Source organism: Rhipicephalus microplus, chromosome 8, assembly GCF_043290135.1.
Source record: "Rhipicephalus microplus isolate Deutch F79 chromosome 8, USDA_Rmic, whole genome shotgun sequence".
Lineage (NCBI taxonomy): Eukaryota > Metazoa > Arthropoda > Arachnida > Ixodida > Ixodidae > Rhipicephalus > Rhipicephalus microplus.
In genome coordinates this window covers 123,219,305-123,235,725 of record NC_134707.1, presented here as the reverse complement: position 1 = coordinate 123,235,725, position 16,421 = coordinate 123,219,305, and the positions used below count along the sequence as shown (strand labels likewise).

At 49.7% G+C, this 16,421-nt stretch overlaps 1 protein-coding gene across 1 annotated transcript in view; it reads left to right on the top strand.

The window, feature by feature from the left end:
* Positions 1-471: 471 nt before the first annotated feature.
* Positions 472-16,421, top strand: part of LOC142769369 (acetylcholinesterase-like) — a 53,258-nt gene continuing 37,308 nt past the window's right edge. Inside the window, exons 1-2 of the mRNA XM_075872550.1 lie at positions 472-630; positions 1,920-2,216. Coding sequence (XP_075728665.1) covers positions 1,953-2,216 — 264 coding nt within the window. The 5' untranslated portion in view covers positions 472-630; positions 1,920-1,952. The remainder of the gene's footprint in view (positions 631-1,919; positions 2,217-16,421) is intronic.

Here is a 16,421-nt window from a genome sequence, read left to right as displayed (position 1 = left end):
GATCATGGCTTCTTCTCTACGTCGCGAACGAGACAAACGTTGGGCTAAAGAAGAAAGAAGGAAAATATACGTTTGGCTATCTTTTCAAAATGTCCAGTGCAGTTGGGCAGCGTTTTGCCTTTTTTATGATGCGTAGAACGATTCACTGCTGTATAATCAGAGAACGACACGTGTTTTTAACGTTGCAACACGCCGGTCCTGTCTCTGTCGTCGTTGATAACGAACGGCGGCAAACCAAGCCACGTCTTGAATTTTTTCCTTCTTGCCGCGACACAATTTTTGATACTGCGCGAGATTAAAAAAAGATAAAAGTCATGCGGCACGTGGTGGAAGATAGGCGAACTAAACGCCGATGTCCGTGAAAACTGGATGTGAACCATTGATAGCGTTTACTAATGCCTGCCGCCAGCGGCGTCGGCACGTGCTTGCGTCACGCAAGCCTGCATTCGAGCGGGTTTTCAAGGATGTGATCCCCGAACTCTCTTCTCAGAAGAATGATTTTCTCCTCCCGGCAGCGATGACGCGCGCTTGCGAAATCGCTAGCAAGTACGAACGACTAGTCGTGGCTGCTGGTACGGAGTTGCGACGTTCTGCGAGAGCGCCTTGTGTCCCATCGGAGAGGACGGCGAGGTAAGTGTCATTGCAACTGTTTGTCTGCATGGTACTCCCGTGTGAGGGCCGATGTCTTGGAGGGTTCACCATCTTGTCTGTGCGAGCATTGTTTTATAACGATTATCTTAATTTCGCATTATTTGTTACTCGTCAATGCCTCACAAAAGGCTACGTGCATTTCACCTGACTTGAAGTGTCGCTTGGCTGACCGACCAAAAAGCGAAAAAGAAATAAGAATTGGACCCTGACAATCAGATGAAATGATGCCTCGAGACAAGAAACTTGCGCAGTTTCTTTATGCTGAAAAGCGGTTCAGTAAAGAGAGATTGGTAAGAACCATCCCAGTATAATGACCTTTTTTTTTTTTTTTGCAGTATTTGTCTGGTACGTGCAACACATTTTATTCACGATTATCGCCATTTATTCTAGCAGCCCTAGTGTTTGCTACTAGAATTTTCCCATCATATATGCAGTCTACGATGAAAAAGCAATGTCACAGACCAATGTGAAAACTTACGATTACCTTGCTTTGATTTTTGTTTGATTGAGCTGTTGGTTTCCGTCTTGTGCCACCAGGAAGTTTAAATTTTATGCGTATTTAGCATGGAGAAAATCTCCAGGGGGTCGCTCGAATTGTGGTAGTTATGCGAAACACTCGGCGAGTCGCGGCCTGGGTTGCATGATCTTGCTTAGAGCCAAGCGTTTCGTTAGTATGGACGCGCCATGTGTTGGGTACATGTCGAGGGCATACCAGGTGCGTCGACTGCACACTATATAAGGCCTAAAGGGCAGCTGACAGTACGACGTAACTGGTACTCTCGGAGACAGACAGACAGTGGATTTACGAATATCAAGTGAACGCTACATTGTGATTTTATTTTTTTATGCATCATAAGCAGGGATCATTCGTGCGATCCTTCGGCATAGAGCAATGCTTGATTATGGCTTGTCGAGTTGTAGAGTGTATACGTAATGCATAGCACGCTGTTATTAAAGCAGATGGCCAACTTTGCAACCAACAACACAGATAGATAGATAGATGATGATGATAATGATGATGGTAATGATGATGATGATTATAACGACATGTGGTGTTTTGTGGCACATGAGATATTTGATAGCCAAAGGGCGCCAGGTGAGCCAACCAGAGAGCGAAACCCAAGTTGTCGTCCCGAAATGACTTCTGCGTAGGGTCGTCTTCGTAAGCAGTTCCAAGCTGTGGTAGAATACTGGATCGCCACGCCGAATTTCTGTTTCGGTTAACATGTTTGGTTCATGCATTTACTGATTCCACTTCGCTTTCACAGTTGGTCTCAAGGAAACTTGACCGGCGATCAGCAATGGCGACCAGGGCCGTGCTCCTGGCATGCCTTTTGGCCACCGCACTCGCCGCTACTGCTAATGATGCACTCGTAGAGAGGCAGACCACGGAGGGCAAAGTTCAAGGCAAGGTGGTATTTGCGAATGGCAAGACTGTCGAACAGTACAAGGGCATACCGTTCGCCGAGCCACCCGTAGGCAAGCTCCGGTTTCGGCCTCCCATTCCAAAAAAACCCTGGCAGGGCACCGTCGACGCTACTGCTGGAAACACAGCATGTCCTCAGGTGAGGTAGCCACGAGTGGCACGTGTTGATAGCAAACCTTGCAAAGCGAGAGAGGGAGACACGTCACCCTAATGAAAGCTGCCAGGAATTACGCTTATAATATATAGAGAAAGCGAGAAAAGCAAAAGAATGGCGGAGAGGTTAACCAGGTTGCCCTCTCTCCACATGGTGGAAGAGGGAAAAGAGAGGAAAAGAAAGGAGAAAGGGAGAAAGACGGAGACGGCGTGTAATACGCTTGGACGCATAGCGCAACGCCGACAGAGCATGCCTAGAAGGTCATAAAACTGCGAACTGTCCCAGAGTGTGGGCCGAAGTAAATATACTTCAATCCGTGGTGTTGAAGGAGGCTTGCAATGACTGGTCTCAAGGCATCCAGAACTTGCAGTGCGCTTCGAGCTGACGGGTTTGTCAATCTAGTGAGGAGTATGCGCATTGTGCTTAACCGTGGCTTAAAAACAGCGATGACGGACAAAGACGTACAGACCCGCCTGTGGTGGTCTAGTGGCTATGGTACTCGGCTGCTGACCCGCACTTCGCGGGTCAGAATACCGGCCGTGGCGGCTGCATTTTCGGTGAAGGCGAAAGTGCTTGAGGCCCGTTTGCTTAGATGTAGGTGCACATTAAGGAACCCGAGGTGATCAAATTTTCTGGGGTCCTCCACTACGGTGTCTCTCGTAATCATATGGTCACTTTAGGACGCTAAACATAAATAATTGTTATTACAAACATATACATTGCTAGACGTGAAATTCGTAACACGTAAGTGGACGCTGCAATGGTCTAGCACAGTAAACATTACACAATTAAGAGTACCGTGGATAGCAGCAGCCTATTTATATCCACCAGAGGACATGGGGCTATCTTGGTCATTTTTAGTAATACTTTTCTCAGGGTGGTTGTTTGCATTTTATGCGCACAGGCACAATATCAGCACACCAACAAACTTCGTACTGTCCTCGAGTGGCTCCCGTTTTTGTTGGCACCACTTTTGTAATTTCGTATCGCTTAGCCTGAACGGCTTCATTTTGCACTTCTAAACTAAACTACATTTGTGACTGTATTCTGGGCTAAGTGCCCAAGTGTGCCAATTTTGTAACCAACTCGCCTGGATTGTGCTGCTGATCGTAAATGTTACAGCGTACGTGACAGAAAAAGCGTTTCCACTGGTAATATCAATCTCAATATTTAGTTCTACAAGGCCTTGAAACGTTCACTGTTGTGTTTCGCAAGCTCAGTGAGAGATGGCCAATGAGTAATAAGCGCTGCAAGATGGCACTCGGCAAATGATAATGAATTTCACTACATAATTGCTCTCCACTGAGATGCTCTGAGTGTCCATGCACCGTTTCTGCATCAGGCAAAATCCAACTAATGGAATCGCATGAATATTTTTTCATTGGTTATTACAATTACAAAGAGATAATACTATTCAGGATTGACGCGACAACTAAGTCCTATAGCAGTAAATATGCAAATGCAGTCTTTTCTTGAAAATACTTGCAAACATACCACGTCTTGACTGAATAGCCTATTCGAGCAGATAACTTTGCAAAAAGTGCATTAATGCCAATATTTTGGCATAACAGATAATTGCATTCCTTCTAGGAGTCCTCGTGTTCATAACATTTAGGTATTTGCATGCAGAGAGTCCCATCAATAGGGTTAAAAACCTCGGCTATTTAGGCGCAAGCCTTTATTGGCTCACATTTGCGGCGTCCGACCTGCCGTACATTCGTGTCCTTGAGTGGCACCAGGCTACCAGCTGTGGCCTCTGTCCTCACAATTTCTCAGCAGGCACGTGTGGCACAGCGGCGCAAGAGGCTACGATCCTTTCTCAGGCACTGGTTTCCGCCGAATACGCTTTAGATTTTAGAGTCTCTTTATTATTTCTTTACCCTTGTTTGGTCAACATTTACATAGACAGACGTTTAACGCTAGAGCTTTATCTAGTGAGACAAGCCTAGCTGTACTAGTCTAGATGCTAGAGGGTGTTAAATTGGGTGTAATGGGACTCAGTGAGGTTAAGAGGACAGATGAGGCCTATACAGTGCTACAGAATGGGCACGTCGTGTGCTATTGTGGCTTGACTAACAGAAGAAAACGGAGAGTGGGATTTCTTATCCGCAGAAATATAGCTGGCTACATAGAGAAATACTATAGCATTAATGAAAGGTTGTTAGGTATCGTAATTAAACTCAATAAGAGATACAAGATGAAGATGGTACAGGCTTAGGTACCTACATCCAGCCATGATGATGCGTCACTTGAAAGCTTCTATGAAGACGTGGAATCGGTAATGAGTAAGGTAAAAACACAGTATACTACGCTGATGTGAGGCTTTAATGCCAAGGTAGGGAAGAAGCAGGCTGGAGACGAGGTGGTAAGAGATTATGGCATCGGTACTAGAAACTCCAGAGGAGAGCTACTAGAGGGAGCTATTAGTAGAATTCGCCGAATGCAATAATTTACGGATCTTGAACACCTTCTACCGAAAACGAGGAAACCGTAAGTGAACATGGAGGAGCTTTAATGGCGAAAGCAAGAACGAAATAGACTCTATACTGAGTGCACACTCAGGCATCGTGCAGGATGTGGAAGTGCTTGGCAAGGTGCAATGCAATGACCATAAAATGGTACGGTCTCGAATTCGCCTAGACTTGAAGAAGGAATGACCGAAACTGATACGCAAGAAGCCGATCAATGAGCTAGCACTGAGAGGGAAAGTACAGGAATTCAGTCTCACTCGAGAACAGGTACTCGGCTCTTATCGAGGAAACCAGCCTTAGCATTGACGCAATGAATGATAATCTGACGAATATCAATACGGAGTGTGCAGTGGAAGTTGGATGTATGGTATTTAGAAAAGACACTGGCAAGCTCTCCCAGGAAACAAATAACCTTATTAAGAAGCGTCAGAGCATGGAAGCCTCAGGTACAACAGAAAAAATAGAGTTGGCAGAGCTTTCGAAGTTGATTAATAACCATAAGGTATCCGATGTAAGAAAACATAACGTGGAGAGAATCTAACACGCCCTGAAGAGCGGAGGAAGCGTCAAAGCTGTGAATATGAACCTTGGGATAGGCAAAAATCAGTTGTATGCACTAAGGGACAAGGAAGGCAAAATAACTAACAATATGGATAAGATAGTTAAAATAGCAGAGAAGTTTTACAGTATAGTAGCCGGGACAACCATGACCTTACTGTAAGAACTAGCAGTAACCCAGATGGCACACCACCAGTAATGATAGAAGAAGCCAGAAAAGCCTTGGAGAGCATGCAAAGAGGCAAAGCTGCTGGTGTGAATACATAGGGTAACGTCAGATCTGCTGAAATATGGAGGACATATTGTGTTTGAAAAGCTAGCCACCTCATGTACGAGGTGTATCCTGACGGAAAGAGTACCAGAATCTTGGAAGAATGCTAACATCATGTTAATGCATAAGAAAAGAGATGACAAGGACTCGAAGAATTACAGGCTGATCAACCGTCGTATACAGAGAGAGAGAGATAAAGATGCAAGGAAAGGCAGGGAGGGAGGTTAACCGGACGCACATCCGGTTTGCTACTCTGCACTGGGAAGGGATAAAGGGGAGAAAAGAGGTTGCAGAAAGATGAGAAGGTACACACGATCACGAGCACACTCGGGGAGCACACACAGTCTACAGGCGGTCGCTCAGGTTTGTTGACTTGAAGTAAAGTAGCAGTGCTTTTGTTGCTTTCTGCGCAACTGAGGCAGATGCCCAAGGTCCTAGTATCTTCTGCACACAAAATGGTCCGGGGTCAAGTTGATTCAAAACCATCCGGAGCTGGCATCGCTGTGTGTCGTAGCAAGCGCAACTGCACAGGACGTGTTCGATGGTCTCTTCAGCTCCGCAGTAGTCGCATGTAGGAGTGTCTGCCATACCAATGCGAAAGGAGTACACCTTTGTAAATGTAACACCCAACCAAAGGCGGCATAACAGTGTCGCATCGGAGCGGGAAAGTTGTGATGGTAGCTTTAGCTTGAGCGAACGATCCAGTTCATAAAATTGACACCTTTGGAAGCTGGTAGACGACCAGAACGTGCGTGTGAGATCTCGAGCGAGCAGGTAAAGTTGTCTTGCTGCATCATTCCTTGATAGCGGAATCGGGACTACACGGGTTTCTTCATGGGCTGAGCGGGCTGCATCATCGGCTAATTGATTTCCGGTAATACCGATATGTCCAGGCAGCCATTGATATATAATATCATGCCCTCGTGCTAGAGCTTCATGATGGCAATGTCTTATTTCTTGTACCAGTTGGTCATGACTCCTCCTACGCATGGCAGACTGCAAACTCTGAAGCGCTGCCTTCGAATCACAGGATATGACCCATTTTCCTGGACGTTCTTGAACGAGATATTGTAAAGCAGCCCTTTTAGCAGCAAGCTCTGATGCCGTAGATGTAGTCATATGCGACAACTTAAACTTGATTGTCATTTCTGCAGCTGGAATTACAGCGGCACCTGATGAGCTGCTGGATGAGACGGACCCATCAGTGTATATCTGCGTTCGGTCTAAGTACAACTCATGTAATAATAGCAGTGTTGCTTGCTTCAATGCTACTCTGGAGTGACTGCTTTTCTTTTAGATGCGGAAGCATCTTATACTCGCGCCTTGTAGTGCGCCGTCCGCGCCGTCCGCACCGCTTCTCGAACATTCGACAGCTGACGCGCGCGCATGCGCCGTCGCGCCGTCGCCCACTCTTCCACCATCTGTGCATCCCTTCCTCCTCTACACACCGCGCGCGCTTCACTCCTCCACCATCTGTGCACCCTTCCTCCTCTACACACCGCGTTCGACATCTACAATTCTCCTGATTCTCCAGTGGACGCGCATGTGGCGTAGCGCTTCGAGAACATTCAACAGCTGACAGTGCATGCGCCGTCGTGCTGTATATATACTCAAGGTCGGCGCTCGCTCGCTCAGTTGCCGCTCGTCGGTTGGTTTGTACGGCGCGTCGACGTCCAAGGTCGCGGTGAAATGAATTCCAACGAATCCACAAACACAATGATCGACGTCCCTTCGACCAGCACCGCCCTTTCGCATACGTGTGTACGTGTTCACTCATTTAACACCCCCTCCTACAACCACGTTAACCAATTTAGCCATCGACCCAAGTAAGTCGCAATTTAACACCCCATTTCACAACCACGTTAACCAATTTAGCCATCGACCCAAGTAAGTCGCACTTTAACACCCCGTTAACCAATTATATGCTCCGCATCCTCCTCAGTGTTCCCCCGAGGGAAGCTGCGGGCAATTTTTTTGATTCCCGGAATTTCTAGACGTACTTGCGGCTGGTCGAGGCACCACAAAGGACAAGCCGTTCTCGCAGCTGGCGTATATCCTGATGGAATGCTGTTTAGGTGCTTGGCTAGGACGTCTGAAAACGTAGCACGTGGTCTTCCGGAAGGTAGAAGGGCCAAGTGGTGGTCGGGGACACGGCTAGCATGTCGAATGTGCGCTCTGAGGCAATCCACAACTATATATGTCCTGACCGGATGGTTTTTGGCAAGCATGATTGTGGCATAAGTAGAAGCGCATCGGGGCAGTCCTAGGCAGATACGCAGCGCCTGACCCTGCAAACTCTCCAATGAATGAGTATTCGGTTTCAAGTGTTAGTCAGTACCGGCAAGCTGTAGCGCAATAGACCCAGAAATAGGGCCCTGTACAGCTGTAGCATAGAGGCCACAGAAGTTCCCCATGCTTTAGCGCACAAGAATTTCATGATATGCACAATAGATAGCAGTCTCTTCTTCAAGTACGCACAATGTGGGCTCCACGAAAGACTTCTGTCGATTATTATGCCCAGGAAACGATGCGTCCGTGCATATTTGACACTCTGCCCATTGATGTAAACAGGGTATGGCGTCATTGGTTTGCGTGTAAACGCCATCAACGCGCACTTCACGGTTGATATATTTAGGCCTTGTTTCTTAAGGTAGGCTGTTGTGAGGGTTGCTGCCCGCTGTATTCGTGCACGCACCTGAGGGCGAGTAACTGCAGCACTCCAGAGGCAAATATCATCGGCGTATATGGATAGGCACACCGACTTTGGCAGAACCTTCACCAGACCAATGAGGGCCACATTGAACAATGTGGGGCTTAAAACACCTCCCTGAGGTACTCCGCAGTAGGTGTAATGTTGGGCAGTTGTACCCTCATATGTTTGTACAAAGAAACCCCTGCCAGTTATATAATCTTTTATCCATTGAAACATTCGTCCACCAATGCCCATTGCTGCGAGAGAAGTGAGGATGGCATCATGAGCTACATTATCATATGCACCCTTCACGTCAAGAAAGAGTGCTACTGATATGCGCTTGCGACTTTTTTCTTGTTGAACAAATGTCGATAAGTCAAGGACACAGTCAATGGAGGAGCGGCCCCGACGAAAGCTTGCCATGCAAGAAGGGTATCTGGTGTATCGTTCCAAGTACCACTCGAGACGAAATAGAACCATTCTTTCCATCACTTTTCCGAGGCAGCTTGCGAGGGCAATAGGGCGATACGCTGTCAAGTCCAATGGTGATTTTCCCGATTTCAAAAGTGGTATTAATCGACTTATTTTCCATTCTCGAGGAACACTGCCGCTGAGCCAGGAGTTGTTGAAACGTGTTAAAAGTTCTTTTCTGGCTTTTTGTCCAAGGTGTCCCAACGCACTATAAGTAATACCATCAGGACCTGGCGATGACATGCGCTTAGAAGCGACTAACGCACCTTCCAGTTCTTCCATGGTGAACGGAATGTCCATTTCTGGTAATCGCGTCTCAGGAACGATCACAGCGTCGATGCTCTCGTTCATAATATTCCCGGCAACTCTCGTGCAAAATTCTTCAGACACCTCGAGTTCTGTTTTTCCATGATGGAGTGCCAAAGCTTTAAAAGGGTGCCGTTGTTGTGGAGAGGAGCGAAGACCACGAACTGTTCTCCAGATATATGACAGAGGTTTATGAGGGTCTAGAGATTCGCAGAATGCTTTCCAGCGTTCGCTCTCCAGTTTGTAAATTCGTCGTTGAATCTTTTTTCTGGAGCCACCTTGCTTCCTTCAGATCGTAAATTGATCTTGTGCGTCTGTATCGTCATTCAGCACGCCTTCGTATAGCTCGCAATTTTTCCAGTTCAATGTCAAACTGTGTTACTTCAGACGAAAATGGTAATTTACCTTTGGACGCTTGCATAGCTTCCGCTATGGTATTTTCCAGGGTGCAGGCGAGGCCTTCTTGGCAAGCGTTCTCAACACGCGATGCAAACATCGACCAGTCAGTGCCAATTGCAACACCGGAAGAGAAATTTTTTTTATGATACCATCGATCGTCACGTAGGTGGGTATGTGATCACTCCCATGAGTCTCAATATCGCAAAACCACTTAACTTTGTGAGAGAAGCACCGTGACACCAATGTCAGGTCAAGGCAACTGCCATACGTGAGACCCCGCAGATAAGTGGGGGTATCATCGTTCATGATGGAAAGGTCGTAATCGGAAGCGAAAGTCACAATGTTCCGGCCCCTGGCATTCATCCTAGTGCTCCCCCAAAGCATGTGATGGGCGTTGAAGGCACCGGTGATGATCCAAGGCCCATCGGTTCTCATTAGGATGTCTTTTAATCTGTCGCAGTCAAATCGCGATGACGGAGATATATATCCACCAATAAGCGTGAACGAAACTGCATTCTTCTTCACACGAAGACACACGTACTGATTGTCGTCATTTGAACTTATTGGGTGCGAAAGATAAGTCAAGTCTGTGCGAATGTAAACAATTACTTTGCTTCGTTCTTCGCAAGCGGCTGAACAAAAAGCTTCATAACCGGACAATCTATAAGGCGTTGATACGTTTGGTTCACATATGACAAGTATAGGGAATTGATTGGCCCGAACAAATTGGCGAAAGTCCGAGATACGGGACTTCATGCCTCTGGCATTCCACTGAAAAGTCGACGCACTTTTAACTTCAGTGCGGAAGATGGGATTTTGTTGAGCCATTGTGCTTATACGAAGTTAGCAAGAACTGGATTCAGTGCATCCAGTATTTGCAGTGCACTCTTAGCAGACGGAGATTGTATTGTCACGGGGTCGTGACGTGGCCGAAGACAGGAGACTTCGTGTTAGGATTTAACTGTTTATTTGGGCGAACCTGTGCCCGGTAAACTGAAAGTCCAATTACAGCAGCAGTCTCGCACAGATAGCAGTCTCGGACTGATAGCGGCGAACGGAGCGTCGGCCTTCGATCAACAACTGACAAGCGGCGAAGCGCGTCGGCATTTATACTCTTGCCGTCGAATGTTCCAGCGTTATCGCTGGCGGTGGCGTAGCTTCCAGAACAATCTGTACCGTTCGCACAGTGGGCGTGATCTTATCGAAATGATCTACTACAGTCCGGCACCTTCTAGAAAACTGCAGGTGCGGTTTGCGCTGAGAATCGTGCGGTGTTTTCGGACGATAACAAAAACTTGGGAAATGGAACGTGGCATTGCCCCCCTCTGAAAAAAGGCATCGTCCCGATGCTCTAACTAAAGATGAAAGTACAATAATAATGCAAGAAAGTACAATGAATAAATTACGATACAACAATAATACAAAAAAACACTAGTTCAGTTTGTTAACGCGCATAAAACGGCTTGAGGCGCGCGACATGGACGACTTCAGGTCGCGATCGGCGTCGTTGAGAGTTCGTGATGCCGTCGGGGACAACCTCGTAATCAAGTGGGCCGAGCCGTCGAACGACCCTGTACGGTCCGAAGTACCGTCGCAGAAGCTTTTCACTTAGTCCACGTCGGCGTATCGGCGTCCACACCCAAACACGTTCACCGGGCTGGTATTCCACGAAGCGTCGTCGTAGGTTGTAACGGTGGCTGTCGGTCGTTTGTTGATTCTTGATACGGAGACGCGCAAGTTGTCGGGCTTCTTCGGCGCGTTGAAGGTACTCGCTCACATCGAGGTTTTCTTCGTCGGTGACGTTGGGTAACATGGCATCGAGCGTCGTTGCCGGGCTCCTTCCGTAGACCAATTTGTAGGGCGATATCTGCGTCGTCTCCTGCACCGCCGTGTTGTATGCGAAGGTCACATACGGAAGAATGGCGTCCCACGTCTTGTGTTCGACATCGACGTACATTGACAGCATGTCGGCGATCGTCTTGTTAAGCCGCTCGGTGAGGCCGTTGGTCTGTGGGTGGTACGCTGTCGTCCGGCGGTGGTTTGTTTGGCTGTAAGCCAAGATTGCTTGAGTTAAGTCGGCAGTGAATGCCGTTCCTCTGTCGGTGATAAGGACCTCTGGGGCGCCATGACGTAGAACGATATTTTCGACGAAGAATTTAGCTACTTCGGATGCACTGCCTTTTGGCAGGGCTTTTGTCTCGGCGTAGCGGGTGAGGTAGTCGGTAGCTACCACGATCCACTTGTTTCCGAGAGTCGACGTCGGGAACGGCCCCAGTAGGTCCATACCAATCTGCTGGAAAGGTCGGCAAGGTGGATCAATTGGCTGCAGAAGTCCCGCTGGCCTTGTCGGCGGTGTCTTGCGTCGCTGACAGTCCCGGCATGTTCTCACATAACGAGTGACGTCGGTGGTAAGACGTGGCCAGTAGTACCTTTCTTGTATCCTCGCGAGCGTGCGAGAAACACCGAGGTGCCCTGCCGTCGGATCGTCGTGAAGGGCCTGCAGGAGTTCTGGTCGCAGAGCTGAAGGCACCACAAGAAGGTACTTAGCTCGAAGCGGTGAAAAGTTTTTCTTTTGTAGAAGACCGTTTCGTAGAAAGAACGACGCAAGTGCGCGCTTGAATATCTTCGGGACTTCGGCGGTCCTGCCTTCGAGGTATTCTATTAGGGCCTTAAGTTCCGGGTCGGCCCTCTGTCGTTCAGCGAAGTCGTCGGTAGTTATCGTTCCTAAGAAGTAGTCGTCATCCGGGTCGTCGGGTAGCGGTTGGTCGACAGGCGCACGAGAGAGACAGTCGGCGTCGGAGTGTTTTTTGCCGGACTTGTAAATGACAGTAATGTCATATTCTTGAAGTCTCAGGCTCCATCGTGCGAGGCGACCTGAGGGGTCCTTCAAGGTGGCTAGCCAACACAATGCGTGGTGGTCGCTCACAACTTTGAAGGGCCTGCCGTAGAGGTAGGGGTGAAATTTCGACGTAGCCCAGATGATGGCGAGGCACTCCTTTTTTGTTGTGGAATAATTTGCTTCTGCTTTGGATAGTGATCGGCTGGCGTAACTAATAACCCTTTCAAGTCCGTCAGCCCTCTGCACAAGAACGGCGCCAAGACCTACGCTGCTTGCGTCAGTATGTATTTCTGTCTCGGCGAATTCGTCGAAATGGGCAAGTAACGGAGGCGTCTGGAGGCGATGTTTAAGCTCCTGGAAAGCGTGTTCCTGCGGCGTTTCCCACTTAAACTCCACGTCGGCCTTGGTAAGGTTAGTGAGAGGATCGGCGATGCGGGCGAAGTTTTTCACGAACCGCCTATAATAGGCACACAGGCCCAGAAATCGGCGCACGGCTTTCTTGTCAGTGGGCGGCGGGAAGTCGGCGATGGCGGCTGTTTTCCGTGGATCGGGACGAACTCCAGACTTGCTGATAACGTGCCCCAGAAACAAGAGCTCCTTATACGCAAATCTGCACTTTTCTGGCTTCAGTGTGAGTCCGGAAGTCTTGATGGCTTGAAGTACAGCTTCAAGGCGCCGAAGATGCTCGTCGAAACTCGAGGAAAACACGACGACGTCGTCCAAGTACACAAGGCAAGTCTGCCACTTCAATCCTGCCAGTACTGTATCCATAACGCGTTGAAACGTTGCAGGCGCTGAGCAAAGGCCGAAGGGCATCACCTTAAACTCGAAGAGGCCGTCCGGTGTTATGAACGCCGTCTTCTCTCGGTCTCTTTTGTCGACTTCGATTTGCCAATAGCCTGTCTTAAGGTCCATTGACGAAAAGTACTTGGCGTTATGGAGCCGATCAAGTGCGTCGTCTATTCGTGGGAGGGGATACACGTCCTTTCTTGTGATTTTGTTCAGGCGGCGATAATCGACGCAGAAACGTAGGGTCCCATCCTTTTTCTTCACTAACACCACGGGGGATGCCCATGGACTCTTGGACGGCTGGATAATGTCATCCCGCAGCATTTCATCAACTTGTCTCTTCATGGCCTCACGTTCTCGCGTCGAAACCCTGTACGGACTCTGACGGAGTGGTCTGGCATTTTCTTCGGTTATGATGCGATGTTTCGTGATTGGGGTCTGCCGAATTTTCGATGACGACGAAAAGCAATCTTCGTATTGCAGGAGCAGGGCCTTGAGCTGTTTTTGCTTATCGTTCGGAAGTCTGGGATTGACGTCGAAAGCTATGGGAGGGGCTTGGTTCCTCTGAGCAGGTTCCGCAGAATCGGCGAGGGCGAAAGCACTGGTGGCTTCGACAATTTCTTCGATGTATGCGACCGTTGTTCCTTTGTTCACAAGTTTGTACTCATTGCTGAAATTCGTGAGCAAAACCGTTGCTTTGCCTCCCCGCAGCTCTGCAATTCCTCTTGCGACGCAAATATTTCGGGTGACCAACAGATGCTGACTGCCTCCAACGACGCCTTTGAAGTCAGGTGATTCAGGAGCGCCGACTGAAATAATGACGCTGGAGCGAGGCGGAATGGTGACTTGTTCTTCCAGCACATTCAAGGCATGGTGTCCAGACGGCGTGCGCGGCGGCAGTGCTTCTTCTGTGGATAACGTTATCGACTTTGTTTTTAGGTTGATGACAGCACCATGGAGGCATAAGAAGTCCATGCCAAGGATGACATCTCTCGAGCAACGCTGTAGGACTATGAAGTCTGTAGGATAAATACGGCCGTTAATGGTGACTCTCGCTGTGCAGATTCCTGCAGGCGTTACGAGATGACCTCCGGCTGTGCGGATTTCAGGGCCTTTCCAAGCTGTCCTAACTTTCTTTAACTTCGCGGCGAACGACCCACTGATGACAGAATAGTCGGCTCCAGTATCGACGAGAGCAGTCACACTGTGGCCGTCGATAAGAACGTCGAGGTCGCTAGTTCGCCGTCTCGCATTACAGTTAGGGTGTGGCGTCGGGTCACGGCTGCGTCGGCTTGTTCCGCTGCTTCCATGCTGCGTCGTCAGGCCACCTTCGGTAAATGAGCTTTCGCCGTCAGGGCTTTGCCTGGCTGGCGTTGTGTTCGGAAAGCTCCGTCGCGGCGTCGTCGTCGTCGGAGGATCTTCGGTAGTTCGTCGCACAGCAACCGCACCTCCACCGGTTGCTGCCCTTAGTTTCCCGGATACGGGCTAGGAGACCGGCCCCGCGTTGGGCCAGAGTACTGCCGGTGGTGCGGTGACGTGCGGCGGCTGGGTGACGGCGAACACGAAGGGCTTCGTGGTGTCCACCGAGTTCCTGTCAGGTAGTCGGCGATGTCACGTGGTCGTTCTCCTGGCTGTGGGCGCGGTGCATTGACGGCGAAGCCACGCAATCCCATCTGTCGGTACTGGCAACGGCGGTATGTGTGTCCGGCCTCGCCGCAGTGGTAGCAGAGCGGGCGATGGTCAGGTGTGCGCCAGACGTCAGTCTTCCTCGGTGCACTGCGCTGGGCCGCTGGCGAACGGTATGACGTCGGTGGGGGTGGTGGCGGCGGTGGCGTCTGTCGACGGAAGTGCGATGGGGTGGCGTTTTGGCGTGGACGGGGAGGAGCGTTGTGGCGCAGTGCAGCGGCGTAGCTCATAGCTTCCGGCTCGGGCAGCGGTGCGTGGGGAAATTGAAGCGATTGCCGAACTTCTTCTCGCACAATGTCAGCGATCGAATCCACTTGAGGCTGCGCCGAAGGCAACAGCTTGCGCAGCTCTTCCCGCACGATCGCTCGGATCGTTTCACGCAGGTCTCCGGAGTTACTGGCTTGAGCAGCAGCGCAGTCTGCAGTCAGGCGACGATTATACTGTCTGGTGCGCATGTCCAGGGTCTTTTCGATAGTGGTCGCTTCTGCTACAAATTCTTGGACGGTTATCGGTGGGTTTCTCATCAGTCCCGCGAAGAGCTCCTGTTTGACCCCTCGCATGAGGAAACGAACTTTTTTCTCCTCAGGCATGTCTGGATCAGCGTGACGGAATAGTCGGGTCATTTCTTCTGTGAAAATGGCGACATTTTCATTTGGTAGCTGAACCCGAGTCTCTAATAAAGCAGCGGCCCTCTCTTTGCGAGCGACGCTCGCGAACGTTTGAAGGAATGCGCCGCAGAAAACATCCCACGTTCGGAGCGTGGACTCCCGATTTTCAAGCCAAGTCCTTGCGGTGTCTTCCAAATAGAAGAACACACGACGCAGCTTTTCGTCATGGTCCCAGTGGTTGAGGGCGGCCACACGGTCGTATGTCTCCAGCCAGGACTCCGGGTCTTCGAACGATGACCCATGGAAAATTGGTGGTTCCCTGGGTTGATGCATGACCATCGTGGGCTGGGACGCTGCGGTTGTCATTGTCGCTGCAGTCGCGGTCATGGCCTTCGTCTTCCGCGCCTTGTCTGGTAGAAGGCCGTACTCCGGTGGTAGCCCTTGCTGTCGGCGGCTTGTTCGCTGCTCCTGGTTGGTGTCGGTGTCTTCTCCGCGACGTGGGCTGGGTTCACGGCTTGACGGGGGCGTCCGGTACATGAACGAAGCAGCACCTCCACCAGATGTCACGGGGTCGTGACGTGGCCGAAGACAGGAGACTTCGTGTTAGGATTTAACTGTTTATTTGGGCGAACCTGTGCCCGGTAAACTGAAAGTCCAATTACAGCAGCAGTCTCGCACAGATAGCAGTCTCGGACTGATAGCGGCGAACGGAGCGTCGGCCTTCGATCAACAACTGACAAGCGGCGAAGCGCGTCGGCATTTATACTCTTGCCGTCGAATGTTCTAGCGTTATCGCTGGCGGTGGCGTAGCTTCCAGAACAATCTGTACCGTTCGCACAGTGGGCGTGATCTTATCGAAATGATCTACTACAGTCCGGCACCTTCTAGAAAACTGCAGGTGCGGTTTGCGCTGAGAATCGTGCGGTGTTTTCGGACGATAACAAAAACTTGGGAAATGGAACGTGGCAGTATGCTGCTCAGTAGCGTGCGAATCGTGGCAATTAATTATTGCACGATTGCAGCCACTTGCCTGTCTTGGTTAGAAAGATCTCGAACCGGGACGATTGCAGTCACTTGCCTGTCTTGGTTGGAAAGATCTC